This window comes from Branchiostoma lanceolatum, chromosome 1 (genome assembly GCF_035083965.1).
Source record: "Branchiostoma lanceolatum isolate klBraLanc5 chromosome 1, klBraLanc5.hap2, whole genome shotgun sequence".
NCBI lineage: Eukaryota > Metazoa > Chordata > Leptocardii > Amphioxiformes > Branchiostomatidae > Branchiostoma > Branchiostoma lanceolatum.
The window spans coordinates 4201360-4225375 of NC_089722.1; the positions used below are offsets into that span (position 1 = coordinate 4201360).

The 24016-nt window shown below is 43.6% G+C and overlaps 2 protein-coding genes across 4 annotated transcripts in view; both read left to right on the forward strand.

The window, feature by feature from the left end:
- Window positions 1-7285, forward strand: part of LOC136446295 (proto-oncogene tyrosine-protein kinase ROS-like) — a 35924-nt gene extending 28639 nt beyond the window's left edge. Inside the window, exons 8-20 of the mRNA XM_066445009.1 lie at window positions 56-180; window positions 1564-1634; window positions 1905-1958; window positions 2244-2297; window positions 2406-2547; window positions 3181-3454; window positions 3837-4369; window positions 4775-4990; window positions 5534-5641; window positions 5981-6159; window positions 6543-6809; window positions 7111-7130; window positions 7228-7285. Of these exons, the coding sequence (XP_066301106.1) occupies window positions 56-180; window positions 1564-1634; window positions 1905-1958; window positions 2244-2297; window positions 2406-2547; window positions 3181-3454; window positions 3837-4369; window positions 4775-4990; window positions 5534-5641; window positions 5981-6159; window positions 6543-6809; window positions 7111-7130; window positions 7228-7285 (2101 nt within the window). The remainder of the gene's footprint in view (window positions 1-55; window positions 181-1563; window positions 1635-1904; window positions 1959-2243; window positions 2298-2405; window positions 2548-3180; window positions 3455-3836; window positions 4370-4774; window positions 4991-5533; window positions 5642-5980; window positions 6160-6542; window positions 6810-7110; window positions 7131-7227) is intronic.
- A 147-nt stretch (window positions 7286-7432) lies between these two features.
- Window positions 7433-24016, forward strand: part of LOC136430341 (proto-oncogene tyrosine-protein kinase ROS-like) — a 34128-nt gene continuing 17544 nt past the window's right edge. For all 3 annotated transcript variants that reach the window (XM_066420865.1, XM_066420873.1, XM_066420883.1), the window contains exons 1-22: window positions 7433-7590; window positions 8126-8298; window positions 8702-8831; window positions 9211-9458; window positions 10334-10397; window positions 11002-11210; window positions 11652-11830; window positions 12161-12480; window positions 13012-13182; window positions 13571-13788; window positions 14263-14649; window positions 15050-15235; window positions 15595-15751; window positions 16508-16643; window positions 16947-17122; window positions 17356-17581; window positions 18104-18263; window positions 18596-18790; window positions 19201-19298; window positions 19667-19861; window positions 20453-20587; window positions 21968-22194. In XM_066420865.1, the coding sequence (XP_066276962.1) occupies window positions 7530-7590; window positions 8126-8298; window positions 8702-8831; window positions 9211-9458; window positions 10334-10397; window positions 11002-11210; window positions 11652-11830; window positions 12161-12480; window positions 13012-13182; window positions 13571-13788; window positions 14263-14649; window positions 15050-15235; window positions 15595-15751; window positions 16508-16643; window positions 16947-17122; window positions 17356-17581; window positions 18104-18263; window positions 18596-18790; window positions 19201-19298; window positions 19667-19861; window positions 20453-20587; window positions 21968-22194 (4051 nt within the window). In that variant the 5' untranslated portion in view covers window positions 7433-7529. The remainder of the gene's footprint in view (window positions 7591-8125; window positions 8299-8701; window positions 8832-9210; window positions 9459-10333; window positions 10398-11001; window positions 11211-11651; window positions 11831-12160; window positions 12481-13011; window positions 13183-13570; window positions 13789-14262; window positions 14650-15049; window positions 15236-15594; window positions 15752-16507; window positions 16644-16946; window positions 17123-17355; window positions 17582-18103; window positions 18264-18595; window positions 18791-19200; window positions 19299-19666; window positions 19862-20452; window positions 20588-21967; window positions 22195-24016) is intronic.

Here is a 24016-nt window from a genome sequence, read left to right on the forward strand (position 1 = left end):
AACCTTGAGATTCTACATCAACGACCCTAACCACATGACCCCCTTGTCACCACAGGTACTTCCAGTTCTCCAGCAGTGTGCAGCCGAACACGACGTACAGCGTATCCGTACGACCTGAGAACAGTGATGGGCTGGGGCCTGCCGCTGTGGCGAATATAACTACACTGGCTACAAACCCTGGTAAGTAGTTAACCCCAAGGGACTGATGTTATTGATTTGTAGGTCTGTCTATCTGTGTTTTGTGTTTGTCTGTCTGTGTGCGGTCGGTCGGGCGTAGAATAGTGATGGACTGGGGCCTGCTGCTATGGCAAATATAACCACACTGGCTACAAACCCTGGTAAGTACTGTTGATTCATCTGTTTTCACTGGGAGTTGATTTTTTGTTGAAGGGGAAATGAGGTTTTTCCCTGTGTTTTAAGTTCACAATTCTGCAGCAGTGAGCCTGTCTGTGTGTGGGCACAGATCGAAGGGAAGAATCAATGATTTAAAACATTGCCTACCTGCCTACGTGCTCAGGCCAGAAACTGGCCCCTTTCTTTCCAGGAGGATCCTCCAAGAAGTCCTGTCCCTTGCCCTAGCCTCTGCTTCCTGACTGTTTAAGCCTGTGTCCTTCACGATTTGGTCTTTCCATCTCTTTGGTGGTCTTCCCGGGGGTCAAAACATTGACTGATACTAAAACTTATGTCCTTGCAGAGGACGACTCCCTGTATCCAGTACTCCTGATGGGGAGTAACCACCACATTCTGAGGGTGGACTTGGATGGGTTAGGTTAATTCATTTTATGGATAGTACGGTCAGCACCAAGGACAGTGTAGTCAGTTGTATGGATTGGGACATTGACTTATACTAAAACTTTTGTCTTTTTGCAGAGGATGACTCCCTGTACCCAGTGCGCCTGATGGGCAGTAACCACCACATCCTGAGGGTGGATCTGTTATTAGTTATATGGATGTTATTGTCAGCACCAAGGACAGTGTGGTCAGTTGTATGGATTGGGACATTGACTCATACTAAAACTTGTGTCTTTGCAGAGGATGACTCCCTGTACCCAGTGCTCCTGATGGGGAGTAACCTCCACATCCTGAGGGTGGACTTGGATGGGTTAGGGTTATTCATTTTATGGATAGTACGGTCAGCACCAAGGACAGTGTAGTCAGCTATGGAGATTGTGATATTGACTCATACTAAACCTTGTTGTATTTTTGCAGAGGATGACTCCCTGTACCCAGTGCTCCTGATGGGGAGTAACCTCCACATCCTGAGGGTGGACTTGGATGGGTTAGGGTTATTCATTTTATGGATAGTACGGTCAGCACCAAGGACAGTGTAGTCAGCTATGGAGATTGTGATATTGACTCATACTAAACCTTGTTGTATTTTTGCAGAGGACGTCTCCCTGTACCCAGTGCCCCTGATGGGGAGTAACCTCCACATCCTGAGGGTGGAACTGGATGTGTTAGGGTTATTAGTTTTATGGATAGTATGGTCAGCACCAAGGACAGTGTAGTCAGCTATGGAGATTGTGATATTGACTCATACTAAACCTTGTTGTATTTTTGCAGAGGATGACTCCCTGTACCCAGTGCTCCTGATGGGGAGTAACCACCACATCCTGAGGGTGGATCTGTTATTAGTTATATGGATATTATGGTCAGCACCAAGGACAGTGTAGTCAGTTGTATGGATTGGGACATTGACTAATACTAAAACTTGTGTCTTTGCAGAGGATGACTCCCTGTACCCAGTGCTCCTGATGGGGAGTAACCTCCACATCCTGAGGGTGGAACTGGATGTGTTAGGGTTATTAGTTTTATGGATAGTATGGTCAGCACCAAGGACAGTGTAGTCAGCTATGGAGATTGTGATATTGACTCATACTAAACCTTGTTGTATTTTTGCAGAGGATGACTCCCTGTACCCAGTGCTCCTGATGGGGAGTAACCACCACATCCTGAGGGTGGATCTGTTATTAGTTATATGGATATTATGGTCAGCACCAAGGACAGTGTAGTCAGTTGTATGGATTGGGACATTGACTAATACTAAAACTTGTGTCTTTGCAGAGGATGACTCCCTGTACCCAGTGCTCCTGATGGGGAGTAACCTCCACATCCTGAGGGTGGAACTGGATGTGTTAGGGTTATTAGTTTTATGGATAGTATGGTCAGCACCAAGGACAGTGTAGTCAGCTATGGAGATTGTGATATTGACTCATACTAAACCTTGTTGTATTTTTGCAGAGGATGACTCCCTGTACCCAGTGCTCCTGATGGGGAGTAACCACCACATCCTGAGGGTGGATCTGTTATTAGTTATATGGATATTATGGTCAGCACCAAGGACAGTGTAGTCAGTTGTATGGATTGGGACATTGACTAATACTAAAACTTGTGTCTTTGCAGAGGATGACTCCCTGTACCCAGTGCTCCTGATGGGGAGTAACCTCCACATCCTGAGGGTGGAACTGGACGGGGGAGACGATTACTGGGGGGAGACTGAGGACGACATCCTGTTTGAGTCTGCCAACGACAGTGTCAGCATTATCGGTAAACATCATGTTTATTTATTGAGATTGACCACGTTTATGGGAGGGTGGTCATAACAGGTGACTATCACCTTTTCAAGATTTTAAGCCAGAGACCAGACTGTAAGGTTTGATCCACTTAAAGTAGGAAGGACCCCTGCTCTTGTCAATACATGTAAGTGTGGACTACATGTAATAGGTTTTGTTAACATGCTCAAGGTGCGGGTCTCCCCAAACATGGAGCCACCGACTTAATGTCCCATCGGAGAAGAAATCTCTAACCAAAGCTAGGTACTCATTTTCACTTGTTTAAAGTGAAAAAATAGTAAAGTGTAAAGTGCCGTTCCTAAGGGCACAATACCGAGGCCTGTAAGGGATTGGAACCAAGTACCTTAACCAGCAGAACAACTTGCCACCATGTACAATGTACCATGTTCTGTTTTTACTCCAAGAGCATTTACAAAGCTAAATTGTCTTAATCTCATTAACATATCTATTCAGGGTTTTGGTATAAAACCTGGTGTTGTCAGTCCAAAATTCAAAATTTTATCTAGTTGCTTGAGTAATTATTTTTGGCGTATCTTACTACCTGGATGTCTAACTTTCATCAACGTATCCTGCTTGTATCCACCAATACCTTTTTCCCCTGTTCCAGGTGTGGCGTTCCACGTGAGGAGGGACCAGGTATACTACAGCGACACGGCAGGTACGGTCGGGCGTGTCTCCATGGTCAACTCCAGCGACACGGCCGTCATCCTGACAGGTGTCAGTCAGCTGTCATACCTGTCCGTCGACTGGTTACATGACAGGCTGTACTATGTGTCAGGCAGGGATGTGATGAGATGTTCACTGGATGGAAGTCAACAGGAGGTTGTGCTGCAGTACCTTTCTCAAACACCAGGGGAGCTGCTGGTCAATCCCTATCATGGGTGGGTATCACCATTATATGATATCACTGTCCAAGAGTACCTCTTAATCCTGGAGACCAAGAAAAGTGGTCAGATTGCTTCATGTCTTGTAACATCATGCTTGCAATTTATTCTTAGCAATAAGAAGTTTTTGTTCTTATGAAAGGGGTTTGCTTTTGATGATTCTATTGGCCAGTTAATAAGAATTGTTTAACTGTGTAAGAATTGTAAAAAGTTAAGAGAACTGAAATGAGGTTAGATTTAAGAAGCCTTTTTGCAAAAGTACAGCACTGTATTGATAATGATACGTGAGCCGTAGCAAAGCAAAGAAAAACATCATGCCTCAACTGACGTGGACCGGAAATAAAGCATTGATAACATTTCCCTACCTTTATACCTATAGATTCCTGTACTGGACCCAGGCCGGAGAGGGAGGGGGGTTGTACAGGATGGACCTCGCCCACCTCGGCGCCAACGCCACCAACTCCACCCGGCGCATCGCCGACCAGGACCACCTCCAGGCCGTCACCATCAGCTACTCCTCCCTCCGCCTCTTCTTCCCAGACAAACAGATGAACGTCATGCTCTCCACTTTCATCGACGGCAGCGATCGCGAAGACTTCCACGCGAACACCGTCAGCCCTCAGCTCACCGACGTGAAAAGCCTGACGCACTTCGAGGAAAGCTTCTTCTGGACCCGCGGCGAAGACCAAGTTTATCGAGAAGTGCTGAACCCACGAACTGGACAGTTCGTTCACAACCAGTTCACCTTTAATTTTGCGTTCTTCAATGAGCCTTTTGTGGGTTTGGAGATGTACCATCCGTCTATGCAGCCCATACCAGTTCCTTCCAACCCTCCGCAAGACTTTAGGGTGTTGTTTGGGGATGAGTCGGTTTTTCTGAGCTGGTCTCGACCTGAACAACTTAGCACCTTTGGTAAATACTGCAAAGCCTTCTTCTGATACTGCTTCTGAACAGACATAGAGGGTTTACAACTTCAGGCTGCTAAGGTAGCCATTCAGCACCAAATGTGCAATGGTTGTTTGCCTAGACAGCAAGGAGCAGGTTAAACTGGATAAAAGAGACATTGTGGTCTTGTCCATATATCGCAATTCAAATGTAGACTTGACAAAGAGTTTTAAACCAACCAAATCAATGCTAAGGTATCACATTGTCAGTAGATTATACTTTAAGTATACTGTTTAATTTTGGGATGGACTTTGCTTAGCTAACTTTATGTTTCTGTTACCTCTTTGCTTCTGTTTTGTAGAAAATCCTATTGTTTGGTTATCCAACATATTGTATGGTTTGAAATATAACAATATTCAATTCTGTTTTTAGGCAAGGGCTCCTGGCAAGACTGGAGGTATGAACTTGAAGTCCAAAACCTGGACAGCCCAAACGAAAACTCCACCGTTGTGTCAGACATCATGGCGCATAACCACACACTGCAGGGGCTGGAGAAGGGAGCACAGTACAGTTTCTCTGTCAGGGCATACTCACAGGGAGGGCAGGGGCCATGGAGCAGCAGTTTTGTGGGGAGAGTGTACTCACAGGGTAGGTTTCTCACTTAGAAGTTGGGTAAAATATACTCATTTGATCATTTGATGTGATGATTATTCACACGAGAAACTCACTTAACTCGATGACAGGAAATTTTGTTAGATATTGGTGCAAGGTAGGAAAGACAGTCAGCCTATGTGTTTTATTTTTTTGTACTATGACCATTGGAGTTATATGGATGGTATAGTCAGTACAAAGGACAGTGCGTTCAGGACCAAGTATAGTGTGTTCAGTACCAAGGACATGTTTTCAGTACTAAGGACAGTGTATTCTGTACCAATGATAGTGTGTTCAGTACCAAGGAAAGTATTCATTACCAAGGACAGTGTAGTAAGTTACATTGATGGTATAGTTAGTACATACATGCAGGACAGTGTGTTCAGTACCAAGGACAGTGTGTTCAGTACCAAGGACAGTATGTTCGGTACCAAGGAAAGTGTATTCAGTACTGGGGACAATGAAGTACATTTTTCTGTTAGTTTTTTTGTGTGCAGAAGCACACAGATGTTATTGATTGTCCTGTGTGTCTGCATCTAGTTCCCACTGCCCCGAGCCTGGTTCTAGTCACCTCTGAGGGAGTGGTACAGTCCAGCATCGATGGTTCGACCCTTCAAACTGAACAACCCAACGTCACAGATGCTGCAGGTTAGTGTGTGAATTGTTGACTCTAGAAAATCTTTTTTTTTTTAATCTAAAGCTTTGAATTCCAACTTGCTCTTGTCTATTCGTTGAAGTTTCTGAATGTGATTTGACAGAGCTTCTGTTTATGTAATGCTATATACAGATTTATAGACTTTATTGTGCAACAATTGTACAAGGTACAAAGTATGGCTGGCACATAACTACTGTTCTATATAAATAAGGGCTAATCTACCTAATACAAGAGTGTATAGTTTTTACCCAATTTATTTGAATTATATGCTATATTTCTGATAATGATTTCTATACACATACATGACACCATTTTTGCATTTTCTTTGACAGATCTTGCTTGGATGGACATCAATGTGTACTACGTCACCAGTGGGGGTGAGGTTGCTTATTGGAACAGCTCAGGGGACGTCCAGGAAGTGTCCTCCCTCCCCTGGGTGACCAGTGCGCGTGCGGTTGCTGTAGACTGGATCGGCAGAAAGCTCTACTGGGCAAACTCTGCACAGCACAGGGTAGGTCATAAGAATTCTGTAGCTTCCAATCATGTAATTAGTTTCCCCATTGACCCAAACATGAAGAATCCTGCCACTAGTCTACTGTGACCAAGTCTCTTGTCTAGTCACTTATGATAGACAAGTCAACTGTTTTTTTATTGTTCTTTCAGTATTAGAGCTCTGTGATTAAATTTTCCAGATTTCGTCACGAAAACTCCTGCAAAAACCTGTTGATAGTCCTAGTTCTGTGATGTTAAAAGGCTTAAAGGATGGAATTTGGTGGCTTCTTTAAAGAGCTAATTTCTTCCATAATCATAGAAAGGACAGATTGAAATACATTTCTTCTTTGTATTTGATATACAATACGTACATGTACCTAATACGTTTCTTCCTCCCTTCAGATCTACCGGTCCCAATTGAACGGAGACTCCATGGAACAGGTGATGAGCGCCTCTGTACAGGACCTGGAGGTCAACACCCTCTCGGGTCACCTGTTCTGGACGTCCGCACATGCCGTAGAACGTGCCCGTCTGAACGGCCAGGACAGGACCACCTACTGGAGAGTGGAGAACTTTTCGGGCAGGCAGCTGGCCGGGATCACGCTGGACACCCGTGGGGAGATGGTGTACTGGCTGGTTAGCGGGCTGGACATGCTGGATCTGTACCAGGCGAGCAGCACTGCTGACGGGTGAGTTAGCTACATGAGTTAGCTACATGTAGTTAAACAGGGTGAGTTAATAAGTTAGCTATATGTAGTTTAACAGGGTGAGTTAATAAGTTACTTGGTTAGTCGGTGGTTTTGCTAGTTAATGGGCTGGACATGCTGGACTTGTAGCACTGCTGATGGGTAAGTTAATGGGTTAGCAAAAGTTAGTTCATGGGTTTAACTGGGGCAGTTGATGAGTTAGCTAGGGTGATTTAAAGTGTTAGTTATTGGCTAGACATGTTGGGCTTGTACATTTGTACCAGGCTAGCAGCACTGCTGAGGGGTGAGTCAATGGCTTAGCTTGTTAGTTTACGGGTTAGATAGTTAATGAGTTAGGAAGTCTACCACTGATTAACTGAATTGCTCTATCCTTTCCCCAGGTCACTTGTATCCAGCACAGTACAGTCACTTGGACCAGTCAACTCATACACAGTGTAAGTTGTGATATGCATACAACAATTCTGGTATCTTCTACAGTACAAGCAATATGGCACTCTTGTATCTCTTTCAAAGTTAAGAAAAGCTGTTAGCTACAGTAATGTACTGACTGTTGAGTATTATTCATTTTTGTTCCAACAGGAATCACATTCTTCACTTCTATGATGGGAAACTGTTCTGGCTGGACTCCGAGAAGAAAATAGCTGTTCGGGACGTCAACAGTTCTGATGTCACCACCATCCCCATGGCAACCAGCGAACTCACCACGTTCACTGTCGTACAACCTTCCCTACAGCCCCTGCCAGGTAAGGGGTCCAGTACTTTTCATGTCTGGCTAAGGCCACACCAATTTAATTTCTTGGTTAACGGTTTTTTATTTTACAAAAAAAAAAGTTTAGAAAAAAAAAATCATGAATTTTTTTTTCCAAAATTTTTTTTCTTCTTTTTTTGAAAATAAAAATCCTTTAGCCAAGAAATTAAATTGGTGTGGCCTAGACGATGTAAAGTGATGTCTTGTTGACAAACAAGAACCAAATATTAATTCATGTGTATGCAAAATGAGGCAACTGTCTTTCATCCATTGTACACTTCTAGATTTCTTTATCAAGCTTCATAAAGACAGATTAGTTTGCTGTACTAACATGTACAGGCTAAAGCCCTCTACAGTTTTGAAGTTGATGAACCCTTTTCGTTGTCAAGGAAGTGTATGTATAGAAAATGTGCAATATTTTGAGCAATAATTAAAATGACTATAGCTTTTATTCTAAATACAAACATCTTTGTGTTACAATGCCTTTTAGAGACAAAACTAGTACTGAATTTAAACTTTCTATTCTATAGTTGGGTACAACTCGACCCCTAGTGTGGTCCCCGAGGTCGTTCACCCCTCGGAGATCGCTGTGGCGGGCGCGTGGGACGACTTCAACATCACCTGGGCGGCCGCTCGGGGTGTGGAGTACGGAACAACGCTGTACGACGTCACGCTGCATTATGGGAACAGGATGTACGCAAAGGTACGACAAACTGCAAGTTTGGTATGTTTGTTCGTTTTACATAACCAGTAAATCGTCATTAGGCATATAACACACCAGTTTTGTACAGTAGGTACAGGCTGTGTAAGAACCAGACTGTAAGGTTTGATCAACTGTTATGAACCCCTACACTTCTTTTCGATAAGTGCATTGGAATCTGTATTGTTTTAAGGGAATGGTTCTCCTTACCTTTTTTGTTCAAAAGTGTCAGGAAACTGCATTCCTAAAGTGTATGTGTACAAGTGTACTTCAATAAAATCACTGGAAAGCTCTAGACAAGTTCAATCCTGTGGTAAAATTGAAGCAGAAGATACAATGTAACTGTTACACTTTCATACGTTTCTGCCACCTAAAACCTCAATTGTGGTTGTTTCCTTGTTGCTAGGTTACCAGCGACACCCATTACGCCATCGGGGATGCCCCGCCCTACACCCCCCTGGTCCTGACCCTGTTACCTTTCACCTACTGGGGGTCAGCAGGTCAGCTCACAGTTCACCTCAGGTCACCTGAGTCAGGTAAGGACTGGTCCATTCTACAGATTTTGTGGGGGGTGACACAGTCGTTTTGTTAGTATTGCCAGAAAGTCAATATCAGTCCTCAAAGAATTAAGGATATCATTCCTCAAAGATACAAAAATTTTATGGATACACAATTAAGATGAAAGAGGCTTGAAGAATATTCACCACACGACTAACACCAGATTTAAAACAACTCTTTGTGCACAACCAAGTGTTTTTCTTTACTTTTGGGACCACATGTGCAAGCAGTGAACCAGTCAGATTTGCCCTAAGGAAGGTGACAGACGGATACCGAAACGTTGGTTGAATAAATCACTTGGTTGTGTACAAAGAGTCTTTTTATAACCATTCTACTCTATTCCTTCCCTGTCTACAGTGCCATCAGTTCCAGTCAGACCGAGGGTTTTCATCACCGAAAACTCTGACCCCCTGTCAACCCAGAACACCTACACCGCAGAGTTCCGCTGGTCACACCCCCGGCAGGCAAATGGACTCATCCAGGGATACAACGTCTTCTACCAGAATGCATCAGCCGCGGGTTCTGTTGCCGTGACAACTGTATCCAACAGCACTTTTCAGTTCATCCTAGAGAACCTAGAGTCTGGGACGACTTACTCTTTTCAGGTAAGAAGTGACAAAGTTCCAAAGCTTACTCCATCGTGCTTGTTGATTCTAGCAATACAGTCAAACCACAGTTTATGATGTCCACCCAAGGGACTTGAGGAAAATGGTCAATATAGATAGGGTCCTTAGTGCATGGGTCATTTGGAAAATAATCTAAGAGACCACCAAAATGTGGCCACAATGGCCAGGTGGTCCTTATGCAGAGTTGGTCACTTGTACTAGCTTGACTATACTTTTTTTGATAAGCCATAATTTCCTCTGAAAGATTTTTCCACACTCACTAAAGTTTATCAACCATCTTGTGTCACCTTATAGAAGTCCTGAACACTCATTGTCTAAAAACTGGTGGAAAAGTTCTTGGGGTAGACATATGTATTGAGACTTGTTGAGCTTTTTGTGGAGATTTTGCCAATCTTTTTACTTCAAATAACAAAATGTAAAAATGTACCAATCCTATGCATTAGGTACCTGCTGTATGCTTGAGGTTAAGAATGTTAATATCATCCCTTGTGTTTTGTTTGGGGCTCTCCCAGCATCTCTAAAGAGGTTTTTCCTTGTTAGCCATCACTTTTTTCACTGTACACAATGCACACAACATTTCTTGGCCTTAAAGAATGGTTTTCTTATACTTTTTTTACGATCTTGGGACAGTGGGTTGTTTGCTTGTCTTCTGTAGAGATGTTTGCCTTTTTTTTTCACTTCAAATCATCATTATTCTGTATGCTTCATTTTGTAACTTGCCAGCATTTTAATCCTGTGTATTTACTTCCTGTATGCTTAAGAAAGGTTAAGAAAATTTAATGTTGATCTCTTGTGTTGTGCTTGCAATTCTCCCAGCATCACTAAGGACATTTGTTTTTCCCTGTTCCCTCCAGGTGGAAGCCTTCACATCAGCTGGCACCGGCCCCAGAACCCAGGCTGTCAACGCAAGTACTCAAGGTCAGTGGGTCAGGCCTGGTGAAATTAATGTTGTGTTTTCAATTACAGTTCTGAAAACATAAGGATCGGTGGGTAGGGTACATCATATTATATGACTGTATGTTTTACATTTGGGCTCATGCTATATGACAGTACAAGACTGCAATAAGTAAATTGTTTACTACACATTCTGTTCAAAGCTCTAATTGGTTGATAGATTTTCCTAGTAGGATTTACATGTACCTTGGAGTAGAGTCAAAGACACTCATCCCTCTGATGTATTTCCTGGCTCCAAGCCATACAAAGCTGTCCCTATGTGTAGGATATCCTACTCTTTCTAGTCAGCCTGGGTCAAAGCATGCTTGCAATGTAGTGAGTAGTGTGACTTTGCTTCAGCTTACGTATTTAGCCAAGCACCTTGGCATGGGTCATCCCTACCCTTCTTCATTAGTGTGTGTTTTTTTTTATCCAAATTTGACACAAGAATGTGAAAAAATCAGCTCGTTTTGACATTTTCTGTCAGTTTCATCACTGTAACAGTACGCAATGCACTTACATTTTTGAGTTTGAATGAAAGAATTTCACATAAAAACCTGTTTACTGACTTTTTTAAATTCCTGCACAGTTGTGACACCGCCACCCCAGCTTCTTGTCATTGGTGATTCTGGGCTCTCATTGGCCGACATGGACACCAATCAGGAGACAGGTCTGACCCAGGAGGACGTTGACCCTGTTGCAATGGGTTACCTCGGCCAGGAAGATACCATTCTGTTTGTGGACGGGGGGACCAACCGGCTCATGTCTGTTAGCACAGATGGGACAAACATGAAACAGGTTTGGTCTACAGTTTTCTATGCATGATGTGCAAAATGTCTGGTAATAAACTGGTTGACATACCAACTACTAAGTGTCTAATAGCAGCTCAGAAAAGAACAAGAGATACTGTAGTCATGCCTTCAAGTATCAGAGTTATCAACCTAGGATTGATGAGTTCAAAAAGTCTTTTTTTTCCTTGAACTGACATAGAGTAAAACTCGTTGCCACCAAGTACAGTAGAGGCAGGCTCACTATAGCTAGAAGAACAAGCTAGCTGAACTTAAAACAATGCTAGTGCAGCTAAGTTTTGTAGATGTGCAAAGGTTAGCTAGGAAAGAAACATCTCAACAGATGAATTTCATCTTCAGTGACAGGTAATGTTTGCCAAAAAGGTACTTTTTCACATTTGCAAGACTTTTTACGCAACTAACATTCCATTTTTTCTTTCCCTTTACCCAGCTTGCCCAGCTGAACTCCGCCCCCAGGACCCTGGCAGTCGACTGGGTGGGGAGGGGGGTGTACTGGCTGGAGGCAGGGGGGATGTACCGTTACAAACTCGAGGGGGAGGACCACGCCCCCACCCTGCTGGCATCAGGACTGGGCCAGACTGGAGAGTTAGTGATCAACCCCCTGCAGAGGTGAGTCGTAGCCATGGCAACTGTTACCATAACATCAAGTACAGTACTATTAATGCAAAAATGGTCGCGGGTTTTTGAGGTAAGCTCTTCTCCACGGACTTAAAACCACCGCAAAATTTTTGACCCCCACTTGTCTACTTTTGTCTCAAAAGCGAAGTTAAAACCACAGCGAACACTCCATTTTCTCCCTACCGCGCGAAATCAAGAATATTTAAGTTGTTCATATCAGAAATAACTTTTTGTGGCGAAATGGGACAGAGAATCACAGTGCAGCATATAACTTCTTTTTTCAATGTTTGTAACATTTTTCGTCTCTCTTTTTTGTAAAAGCACCCTGTTCTGGACAGCAACAGTGAACAACAGAACCAACATCTGGAGGTCAGACTTGGAAGGGACCAACCCAACTCCACTGTTCTCATCATCTCCTCCACGTAACAAGAGGGAAGCCAACACCCCCTCTCCTTCCACAGTGGCATCACCCACTTGCACCTGTCCACAGGACATCACTGTAGGGTCAGGCCTGTCCATTGACGATGTGGGGGGTGGCAGGCCTGAGGTGTACTTCTGTGAGGAGACAGTGATCTGGGCTGCTGACACACAGGGGTGTGCCTGTCGGGTGGTGTACAATGGGACAGGGGAAGCTGACACAGGTAACTACTGACAGTAACTGTAAATTCAGTTATTTTTGCAGGGATTTGATTTTGCACTAGAAAGGGAAAGGAGGTTTTGTGGCCTGGGTGTTTTAAGTTTATGGTAGTGAATTTGTTATACATGTACATAAGACACATGCTCACATTATCATGATGTCGCAGTGGAACGGTCACAGTGAAACTACCAGTAAAACTTCTGCAGATATTCAGAGAAACAAATTCTTTATCCAAAGCTTAAGAGCAGTTCTGAGTGATATTTGTTTAAGTGTGTATGTGTGTACATGAATTTTGACAAGGAATGCCTAATACAATGCAATACCTTTAGTTTATTCAAAATAATACCAAAGCAAGTACTGCACACTCCCTCTTGGTCTCCTGAGAGTGAGAGCTTGGCTTTGGGGTATACTTAGCATAGTACAGTAATGTTTTTAATTTTCGGTCTAGCTCCCCTTTACCAGTAAACCAACTACTGATGGTAATAACTATAACTGTAAGTAACTACATTGTGCTTCAAATTTTGTATCCCTCTAGGTCTCCCCTGTGACTCGCTAACCGTGGACGCCTCCCGTGTCTACTGGACCAACACGGCCCAGAACAGGCTCTGTAGCCTGGAGAAGGCTTCTGGGCAAGACAAGGTGTGCCAGGACAACCCGGGGGCCAACTCTGTACTGTCCTACAGTCCCAGTCTACAGCCGTTTCCTGGTGAGTTCACTGGAAGGCATATACCTAGGGCTGGGTACCTAAAGGTAACATTAGGTACAGGTGTAGAGGTACAGAGGTTTAGGTCTGGACCTGTACCTGAACCAAGTAACCTTTGGTCTTCTGTTCAATGTAGAATTGATGGACTGAAAGGTCACTTTTAAGCACCATGTTGTTGTGTCAATGTTAAAATCCAGATGTTGTTTATTGTTATTGTAAATCAATCTGCCTTGGCAACATATTCAACATTGACAATTAACAAAGAGAAAGATCAAAATTAACACTTTTTCACAGATACATAGATACATGTACCATATACCATGATATAGATAAATAGATAAATACATAATACATAATACTGACAGCAATGTTTCTTCCTTTTTTTTCTCAGACCCATCCTGCCTCACCCCCGTGGACTACAATAGAACGGCCCAGCTGAATGGTTCGGCCCTGCCCTCCACCTTACCGCTTTCCCTGACACCTGCTGAGCAACTCCCAGCATGCCGTGGGATCAGCCTGGCGACCGTGACCTACACGATCCACTACGTCCTCCTGAACGAGAGCGAGACAGCGAAGGACTGTGGGAACGGACTGGTCTGTGCAAACAAGGTGAGTTTGTCACTTTAAATACTAAACTCTGATGCCATTGTTACTACTCCTTTGTAACATGTGCACTCGAGTGTTTAGTGACTCTGCCTCTGGACCAAAAGGTTGGGAGTTCGAATCCCAACTGTTGTCAATCTCCCGACATGCACGCTACTGGAAAATGTCATAGTCCTTAGGATGGGACTTTGAGCCTTGATCCGCTGTTCATTGTGCTAAACGCGCTTGTCCACAATTTCCCTGGTACAATGAATCAGTAAATACATGTGTACTGTATCAGCTGTCACAAACTGGTTCAAGATCACTTTTACCTGATGGTTGTTTATGCACAAGAGACTGGCTACTTTATTGAATTATTTTGAAAATGTCATTTTCTGAATCCCAGTGGTGCAACATACAATGGACGTTAAGTTTCTTGTATCATTTTAATGAATGTGTTTTTCTTTTTTCACAACCCTTCTCTTTGTCTTCTCCATCCAGACCACGCAGAGTGTGCACACAGACATTACCAGACTACGGCCGTACTCCCACTACCTGCTCCAAGTCTCCGCTCAAAACTTCTACACCAGAAAGGAGCCAGTCCTCGGTCCCTCCACAACTCTACAGACCGCCGTCGGAGTTCCCTCTCCAGCTGTTAACGTTTCTTCCGCCCCCATGCTTCCAGACTGGGTGGAAGTGTTCTGGTCGAAACCACTCATTCTGAACGGTCCTCTGGAAGGGATCATGTACAGGGTGCAGTGGGTGCAGTACCAGAAGGATCCAGTAGATGGCGCTGGTGTGCAGGAGATGAGGGACTATGTGGAAACAGCTACAGGATTTAAAGCAAGCATCAGAGGACTGCAGCCAGCAACGAACTATACATTAAAGGTACAAACCACTTATAACTATATGTGTATACATTGTACTAGGGTAGAAATGTCGTTTCGTGACAGTGATTGTTGAGAATGTGCTTTTTTTTTTACGAAAAAAGGACTTGAAGTAGTAAAGATGTTGAAAATGTATTACAAATCCAACACAGGTTGTTTTTAGCAAGACTATAGTAGTATGTTTAAGCTCAGCACTGGTTGGTATCTGAATATACTTAGTATCAAAGTATCTTACCTGAACTAAATGCCCTATAACATCAGTTGCTAAAAAACTGTCAACAAGTTTGTTCTGTATGTAGATGAAGGTTAGACATCCAGTTAATAAGATACACTAAACAAAAGCTAATCAAGCAACTGGATACATTTTGTTAACAGTTAAATGTTTCTTTCTTCTTTTGCAGGTGATTGCCAACTCGGTAGCAGGTTCCAGCGAGAGTTCCCAAGTCCGCGAGGCCACGTTTCCCGCCCCTGACCCCATCCAGGTCATTGAGGTCACCAATACCAGCATGCTGGTCTCCTGGCAACCGTTGCCTAGCAACATCATCACCCAGCATGCCATACAGTGGGCAGAGAAAACTGAGTCTGGGGTGTGTTTTTACTGTACCTTATTTTTTTTTTTATTTTTTTTTTAACTCATCATCTGAAAATATTACATGCTCTGCATGTTGGTTAATTTCTAGAAAACTGATTCAGAAGTCTTGTCTTTGGTTTTAAAAGCTACTAAAAGGTTTTGTTTCAAATCTGTAAGTTTGTTTGCACACTCAGATTTTTTTCTGATTTAAGCCTTATTTTTTCATGTAAATAGAAAAACAAGACAATAAGGATAACGCTTGCTATCATGATATTATCTATAGATTGTGCCTTTCTTCCATTTCTGACATGAAAATTATGAATCCTTTTTGTGATCATCAAAGTCAGACTAAAAGTGGTCTATTGTACAACGCAGGTGGAGCCAGAGTGGAGCAACGGTACCCTAGACAGCAATGCCACCTTGTGGAACATCACAGAACTGCAGGCTTACAGAGAGTACCTCCTGAGAGTCCAGGTGAACTACACGTCAGGACAGCTGTACAGGTCACAACCTTTGACCCAACGCACTGACGGTAGGTTGAGATTGACTACAAAATTAATGTTGTTAATGCAGAAATGTTTGCGGGGATGTAATTTTGTAGGGAGAAAATAGAGTGTTGAGATCGCATTTGGAACAATTGTACTGCTACAGTCACACAATAGAACGGCTTTTTGAGGTGGTTTTAAGTTGCGGTAAAGAAAATAAAACCAAAATGAACATTTCTGCATTTACAGTAAGCCACAAAATTGATTTTTAACTGTTGTATGTGCCTGTACATTGTACATATACAGTCCAAACTGTCCAAGAAGACCACTCATGAAGCTGCATAAGACCAGACTAACAGCTTTGGTCCACTCACAGCGGTATAGACCCTACTCTTTCTGTGGTCAGGTTCTTTCATCATCATCATGTCGGGTCGCTTGCTGAGACGAAAGCAACTCTCTCTCTCTCTAGACAACACGGCCGTTGTATTGAGTGCTTTAGGTCTTCAGCCCTCACCCCTTGTGCTAGAGTGGCTCTCCACAAACATGGGACCTCCGGCTTTACGTCCCCTCAAGAAGACGTGCCTGACCAAAGCTCATTTTCACCTGACAAAGAATCTAAACAACACACCGCACAAAGAGTAGGGATTCATCCTGTGATGAGTGGATGAAGCCTTACAGTCCAGTCTTACTCACTGTACAAAACTCGTGTGTTGTTCCTAAAGGCAGTTCACCGTTAAGGGGAAACAAACAAACAAAATTGCTGTAGCCTAACCAAATATCCTGTGCTTTTTTTAATGTCACAGCTGGAGTCCCCAGCCCGCCCGCGTCGGTCGTGGTGCGGCAGATTAAAAGCGAGTTTGACGTCTCGTGGCAGGAGCCTGTGCGGGACAACGGGGCAGAGGTAACGGACTACATCCTGCAGTGTGCTGTCGACGACGAGTAAGTTTCTTGCTTTTTTGTTTTGCTTTTTTTGTTTGCTTTTGTTTATGTCTTTGCATTTGTCAGTTTTTCCAGTGACCTATCCACTGCAAAATCATGACACTGTATTTCCGCTTTAAATGTATTGTACTGCAGAATTGTTTCAACCACAAAATCACTGTGAAATAATCTGTTCCCTTCCTACAGTGCAATTAAGACCCTGTGAAAATAAAGGAATAATAATTATGATATTTTTTTTAAAATGTTTGTACTAAGCTTCTTCCTGTTTGTCATCTTGTTTCTTCTCTTTCTATAATTACTCAGCAACATCACAGACTCTGATTGGACGATAAAGTACGAGGGAAACGAGACCCACTGGATCATCAACGACCTGACCAGCGGAACGATGTACGTGTTCCGTGTGGCGGCGCTAAACGACCTTGGACAGGGTCCATACAGCCCACTCACCCAGCCAATCAGATATCAGCCAGCTGTGCAAGGTTAGTTCTGATTGGTCGGTAGCTGTGCAAGGTAACTTCTGATTGGTCGGTAGCTGTTTCAAAATTTTATCCAGTTACTTGTCAATGAGTAACTGCTTTTGGCATATCTTATGACCTGGATGTCTAACCTTCATCAACGCCTCTGGCGATTTACCGGGTTTACAATACAAACAAGCAAACAAAACAATAGATACATGTAGATACAGATTTTCTCCATTCATCTTCTATAACAGAACCAGGCAGCAATGTTGCCGGGATCATCGCGGCGTGTGTGATGGTGGGCGTGGTCCTCATCCTCGCTGTCATCATTATCGTTATCTTACGTCGCAGACGGCAGAAGGGCTCGATGCTCGCGATGGACACAGTCGGCTACCGGCCGGACCTGGAGCTCGCCAGGCTCAGGGATCTACCCAGGGATCCCAACTTCCACTCCGAGAACAGCGCCCTCTATGCTGTCAGGTGAGTACTGCATGTTCAGTGGAATGGATCTTTAGTAGACTAAGTATGGTGTTGTAATACATGAAGTTAGAACGGTAGAAGGGCTCGGCACTCACAAGGCTAAGGAACCTGCCAATACACCCAACCTCCACTCCGAGAACAGCACCCTCTACATTGTTGTATGCTGTCAGGTTGGTACAACGGGCTCAGTAAAATGGATTATCGAATTGACGACTCTTTACAGTACAAAAACAATTTCACTCCTGTATAGTGCCATGGAATAGTCTTACCAAAGACTTGAAAAATGGTACAGACTGCTCTTTCTGCTTACCACTCGGGCATGGGCTACCCCTTACTGTAGTGGTCTGTGTGGCCCAAGGGCTATAGAAATGGAGATGGGCACTGCCCCTATACACTGAGGATTTTGATTCTTTTAACCTTTCACTGAACTACTAGTAGCCATTTGGCACCCCATTCTCTTGGTTAAAGGTTAATGTTTTAACTGACTTCCAAGTGCTGACTTCTGAACATTTCCCTCCCCAGTGCCCTTCCAGAGATGGATGTGTCCAAACTGCCGATCTACCCGCGGCACAAACTCAGCCTAACCAAGATGCTGGGCAGCGGCGCGTTTGGCGAGGTGTTCGAGGGGACGGCAACCGATATTATCGGGCCCGCAACTGGGGACACAAGGGTTGCTGTGAAGGTTTGTTTGTTTTGAATAAACGGTAAAATACACTTGCAGCTAGATGTACAAAATTAGGTGTTACAAACTCGATGTAATGTAACCAGCTGCTGCCACACTGCGTGCCTGCAAAGCTGGTGCTAAAGGGCCGCGGTTATGCCGGCTATACAGATAAAGAAACATAACAAGTATCAATTGAATTCATGATTACATGTCTTTGTTTCTAATAGCTTTTCAACCAAGCCAATAACCAAGCAAATTATGTAAAAGAAAGAATGTGAAGACCAAGAAAGTTGTTAGAGACACTAACAGTGTTCGTAACTAAACAATATTTCTCCCTCCAACCCTTCCAGACCCTCCACAAAGGAGCCACTGACCAAGAAAAGGGAGACTTCCTTAAAGAAGCTCACCTGATGAGTCAGTTTAAGCACGCCAACATAGTGGCTCTGAGGGGGGTTTGCCTGGACAACAACCCGCAGTACATCATCCTGGAGCTCATGGACCAAGGAGATCTGAAGTCTTACCTACACGCCAACAGGCCTAATCCTGTAAGTACGGCATACATACACGGACACACACACACACATGTACACACAGACACACACACACACACACACACACACACACACCGACCCCCAGTACATCATCCTGGAGCTCATGGACCAGGGGGATCTCTGGTTTTACCTACACACCAACATGCCTGAAACCCACACATACAGACACACACGCACACACACATACAGACAGACACACACACAAGCATAGACACACACATACATATTGGCACACGCACACAAACACGCACACATACAAAAACACACATTCAAACACTTTTGTTACATATAGTGTACAGCATGAAATGTACAATTTCCCAGTGACATCACGCATTTACTGATTTAAATCAAATATTCATTCTTGTCAAAAATTTAATTTTGTTCCTTCCCAATGTTTTCCCCAGCTCCGCCAGTCCCAGCTGGACCTGATGGATTTGATTGACATCTGTCTGGACGTGACACGAGGCTGCAAGTACCTGGAGGAGATGCACTTTGTTCACAGGTGGGACGTTTACACAGTTATAGATAATAAGCTCTAGACATTAACACGGAGCACTGGCCATGGGAGAACCTTTGCAAATGACCGTTCCAGGTGGAGATGCACACTGTCCAGACAGCTCAAATCAGGAGAATCTAGACTGATGGACAGTACAAAGGAAGAACGGATTGACAGAAAATAACAGACCTGAGTCAGCTTACAGATGGGCCCTATGTGACAGAGACTGTAATTCTCATATACATGTACATGTAGAACTGTTAAACATAGCCCAAGCTGTGTAGGGCTGATGCAAATTAGGATTTTACCATGGTTGCCATGGTGATGTAGTTATTCTTAATAGGTAAAATGCTTAACCATGGATTCATGTTTAGGGATCTGGCTGCCCGTAACTGCCTGGTGGACACCCAGAACAACAAGCGCATGGTGAAGATCGGCGACTTTGGGCTGGCGCGGGATATCTATCGCAACGACTACTACCGCAAGGAGGGGGAGGGGCTACTTCCCGTGCGCTGGATGTCGCCGGAGAGTCTCGTCGACGGAGTCTTTACAAACCAATCGGACGTCTGGTTAGTTATGCTCATTAGAATGCATTAATTAGCCTCTAATTAGACATCAGAATAAAAAGGAGGTGGAGGAGCTACTGCCCGTTTGCTGGATGTCTCCGGAGAGTCTGGTGGACGGAGTCTTCACAAAGCGATCGGACGTTTGGTTAGTTATGTTGGACATTCTATCTTCTGGTGATGTTAGAAGAGTAGTGGTTCTGGCATCCACACTGGCCCTCCTCTATTCCTTCTTCCCTGGTTCCCATCACTTTTTCTCTCTTACTCTTTAATTTGCTTTCCTCCCTTTTTCTTCCCATGACTCTCATCACTTTTTCTTGAGATCTCCCTTTAATTTGCTTTCCTCCCTTTTCTGTCTGTAAACACCATCTTTCTTGTTTCTGCTGATTAATGATTCTAAGGAGAAGAGGCTGTCCATACATATATTTAAGAACCTTATCAAGTCTGGAACTTGTTTAAGTGGAAAAGACCTGACTGAAATGGTGTACAATAGAGAATACTGGAACCTTAACTTTGTATAATTTTTTTTTTATTCTTCAACTCGTTGGAGTAAGAAATGTGATGATGATTATGGTGATTAAACTGCCCCAATCCCAGGTCGTTTGGCGTGCTGCTGTGGGAGGTCATGACGATGGGAAACCAGCCGTACCCGGCCAGAACCAACATGGAGGTCATGCACTTCGTCCGCAGCGGGGGGCGGCTGGACAAGCCTTACAACTGTCCTGATGACATGTGAGTAGTATAATATGCTGTAGTACATGTTTAGCCTGGGATCCATCCTATCCTACATGTTGTAGTTCCTTCAGAATCCCTACAGAAGAGAGCACTCTTTCTGTACAGTAGAAGTGGGGGGAGGCTGGACAAGCTAATACTGTCCAGATGACATGTGAGTAGTGCTACATGTGAAAATTTCTCTTTTCTTTCATTATATTCACCAGGACTTCTAAGATCACACGTAGGACACACACAGTAAAAAAAAATTACAAAGAACTAATACGGTCACTTTGCATGCATGTATATGCCTCTTGTACATTGTACTAACTTCCCTTTTTCTTGATCAAGCTTGACCTGTGGGTTGTGAAGTAACTTATTTCCAGTTAGTGACTTTACCATATTCAACCGGTTACAGCTCATGTGCTCGTATTGGCTCATTCTGCCAGTTCATTCTAGAGAGGTGACTCTGAAGAAGAGTGATGGATGTTACTCGAAACGTTAAGAAGCAATCTTCATTTCTTATCGAAGTTTTGAGAAGAAATTGTCATTTGATATCGTTCAGTACCTGGATGTCTAACCTTCATCAACAACCCTGCAGTTTGTTTTCTATCTGCTAGGTGTCTCTCCTGCACTCGTAACAGAAGCATTCCCTCAAGGCAATGAACTTGAGATGAGACATGTGCAATGAACATAATCCCAAGTACAGCTTAAAAGCCTTTTAATGACAGAACGCTCATAAAGGGTAACACCTGCGAGCTTTTTCATTAAAAGGTTTCCAAATGTAAAATCAGACATTTATCCCTTCGTTGGTCTAATGCGCAGCGACTTTGGCCTTGGAAGCGCAGAAGGGGTGGTAATGTGATATGGCCGGTCTGCTGTTTTTACCGCAATAGTGTTCCATGTGCGAAGAAAGCTTGTACTCACTTGTCACTCAGGGTTCCAAGAAACCTCAGGTAAAAGACTGGTGTTTGGTGCAGAGCAGCTGTTAGCTTGTGGTAGAGTTACAGGGGAGTTGCAAGCTGTCATTCTTGGCCTTTCAAAGGGGGGGGGGGGGATGAGAACCACACCTAAAAATCTAGGTGCCCAGAAACCATTTTGGGTGTATAACATGAAATAAAGACAGTTGAATGTCAGCAAAACAGAATTAGAAACCTTACTGCCTCTCTTCAGAGCATGAATCTGAAATTCAATAGCTAACTTCTCAAATGAAACAACAAGCCTTAGCTTGTTTCATGGTTATCGTTCATGATTGTGCACATTCCATGTCTGTTCCAGCCACCAGTTGATGCTCCGGTGTTGGAGCAAAGCCCATCCAACCACCCCACTACAAGACAAAGCATTCTAGATCTCTGTTTGCCTTGTTTGATATGCTATTTGATTGCTATATCTGTTATATAGCCATCAATTGATGCTGCGATGTTGGAGCAAAACTGCCTCGAACCGGCCGACCTTCCGGTACTCCCTGGACTTTCTGGAGCGGTTCAAGCGCACGTCCGTCCGGGGGAGCATCGGGGCCACAGGCGTAGACAACCGCGGTTACCAGGGAGATGGGGACACGGGAGGCAGCAGGGTCAGGGGTCAGAGCGACTCGGGAGGGGTGTACAACAGCGCTTTCAGCGATGATGGTAAGTACTGTTTAACCCTGTCCAAGCTAACTGCTAGCTTGCGCACTAAGGTTGTGTTCAATTTTTTGTCACAGTATAACTAAGTTGCAGAAGGGTTAATGTCAATGGCTAAGAGAGCGTTTCCTATCCATACCATGTGCCCCTTTTATTCTAAGAATGCTGATGTGTGTGTCTGCATCCAAAAACTATAATTCTGGATACACATAGCCCTCATTGTAATCACTTTTTCTCCATGTTATTTTTTTTACATCTTCGTTCAAACATACATTTAGTACATAGCACAACAACACATTTTACAATTTCACAAATATACATACTAGTTTTATCCATGTTATGCAGGTAGATAGGTAGTCGACGTGCTTACGTGCAACGTGTTTACGTGCAACGTGCACCATCAGGGTTATACCGCCCCTTGCGGGGTGACATACCATATGTTATACAACCACATAGCAACACTCAGCTGTGCGTCAAGTAGCCAGGAATGTTGATGTGTCAGAAGAATGCTCCGCATGTTGTGTAACGTTTGGTGGCAGAGTCGGGGTCGGGGGGTGGGTTTTAGTATTCTTGACTCGCCGCAGTTGTGGCAGGAATGTTTCTGACAAATTGTTGCAAATATTATCCACATAACCAAAACATGATTATGGAGTATGAAACTCAAAAGATCAGGGCACAGGGGTGGCAGCATGTCTTTTCTTGACGTGACACCTCCTTCTGCGACTTTTCAGTAGTCTTGACAAAAATCTCACTTGTCTTTCTTTCTTTTTTTTTTATTTCCTTTTTTGTCTGTGTTTTTACTCTTGGCTTCTCACTGCCTTTTACTAATGTCATGAGGTAAAGATGGAACGATTTACTTTATCCCTTCTTTTGCTTGGTTTCAGAAGAGTCTCAGGATTTGCTTGGTTTGATAAGAGGAAAAGCAGAATTTTCTGACTCTGAAAGGTGTTTTTTTTTTCGAAAATAATTCAATAATTGGTTGGTATGTTTGCTGGTTGTGGGTTTAAGTCCCGGATGTAGAAAGGTTTGTGTGCAATAAAATTTTTGCTTCCTTTCATAAGAGAGGTTTTGAGTGGTTTAACAAAAGGAGAAAGACTGATTGAATTTTCTGACTCTGAAAGTGTTTTCTTCCAATTTGTAATTGGCCGGTGTGTTTGTTGGTTGTGGGTTGGAAGGCTGATCGATGAAAGCACAAAGGTTTGTGTGCAATTGTAATTTTTTTTGACAGTTTTCTTTGCTTGATTTCATAAGAGAGCAGGAAAAACAGACTCTGAAAGGGGTTTCTTCCAATTTGATTGGTCAGACAATACATGTATTTGTTGGTTGTGGGTTCGGAGCCCGGAACTGGAACAGTTTGTGTGCAATATATTTTTTGCTTGCTTTCATGAAAGAGACTTTGGTACTTATGGTTATGGTTTAACAAAAGGAGAAAGACTGATTGAATTTTCTGACTGAAGGTGTTTTCTTCCCATTTAATTGGCCTGCATGTTTGTTGGTGGTGGGTTCGAAGCCCGGAAGCGCAGATGTCCCCTCCCCTATTGTCCTCTGGAAGTCCAGACATAGCTGTGTCCAGCGGCCGGTGTGTTTGTTGTGATGCGGTCCACATTCCGGCCACCTGGTCATCCCCCCGCACACCTTCTTCACACCTGGTTTGGACAGGTATCTCGGGGAGATAAGGGAACGCTGATGACAGAGGGGAGCACATTTTTGAAATGTCAGCTCACGCTTTCATCTTATTTTACACTGCTGACACCATTTGTGTCCTCGTGTGACTGGCACTTTTCAAGAAGAGCAAAGTGAGATATATTATGAACCAGTCCTGTAGATT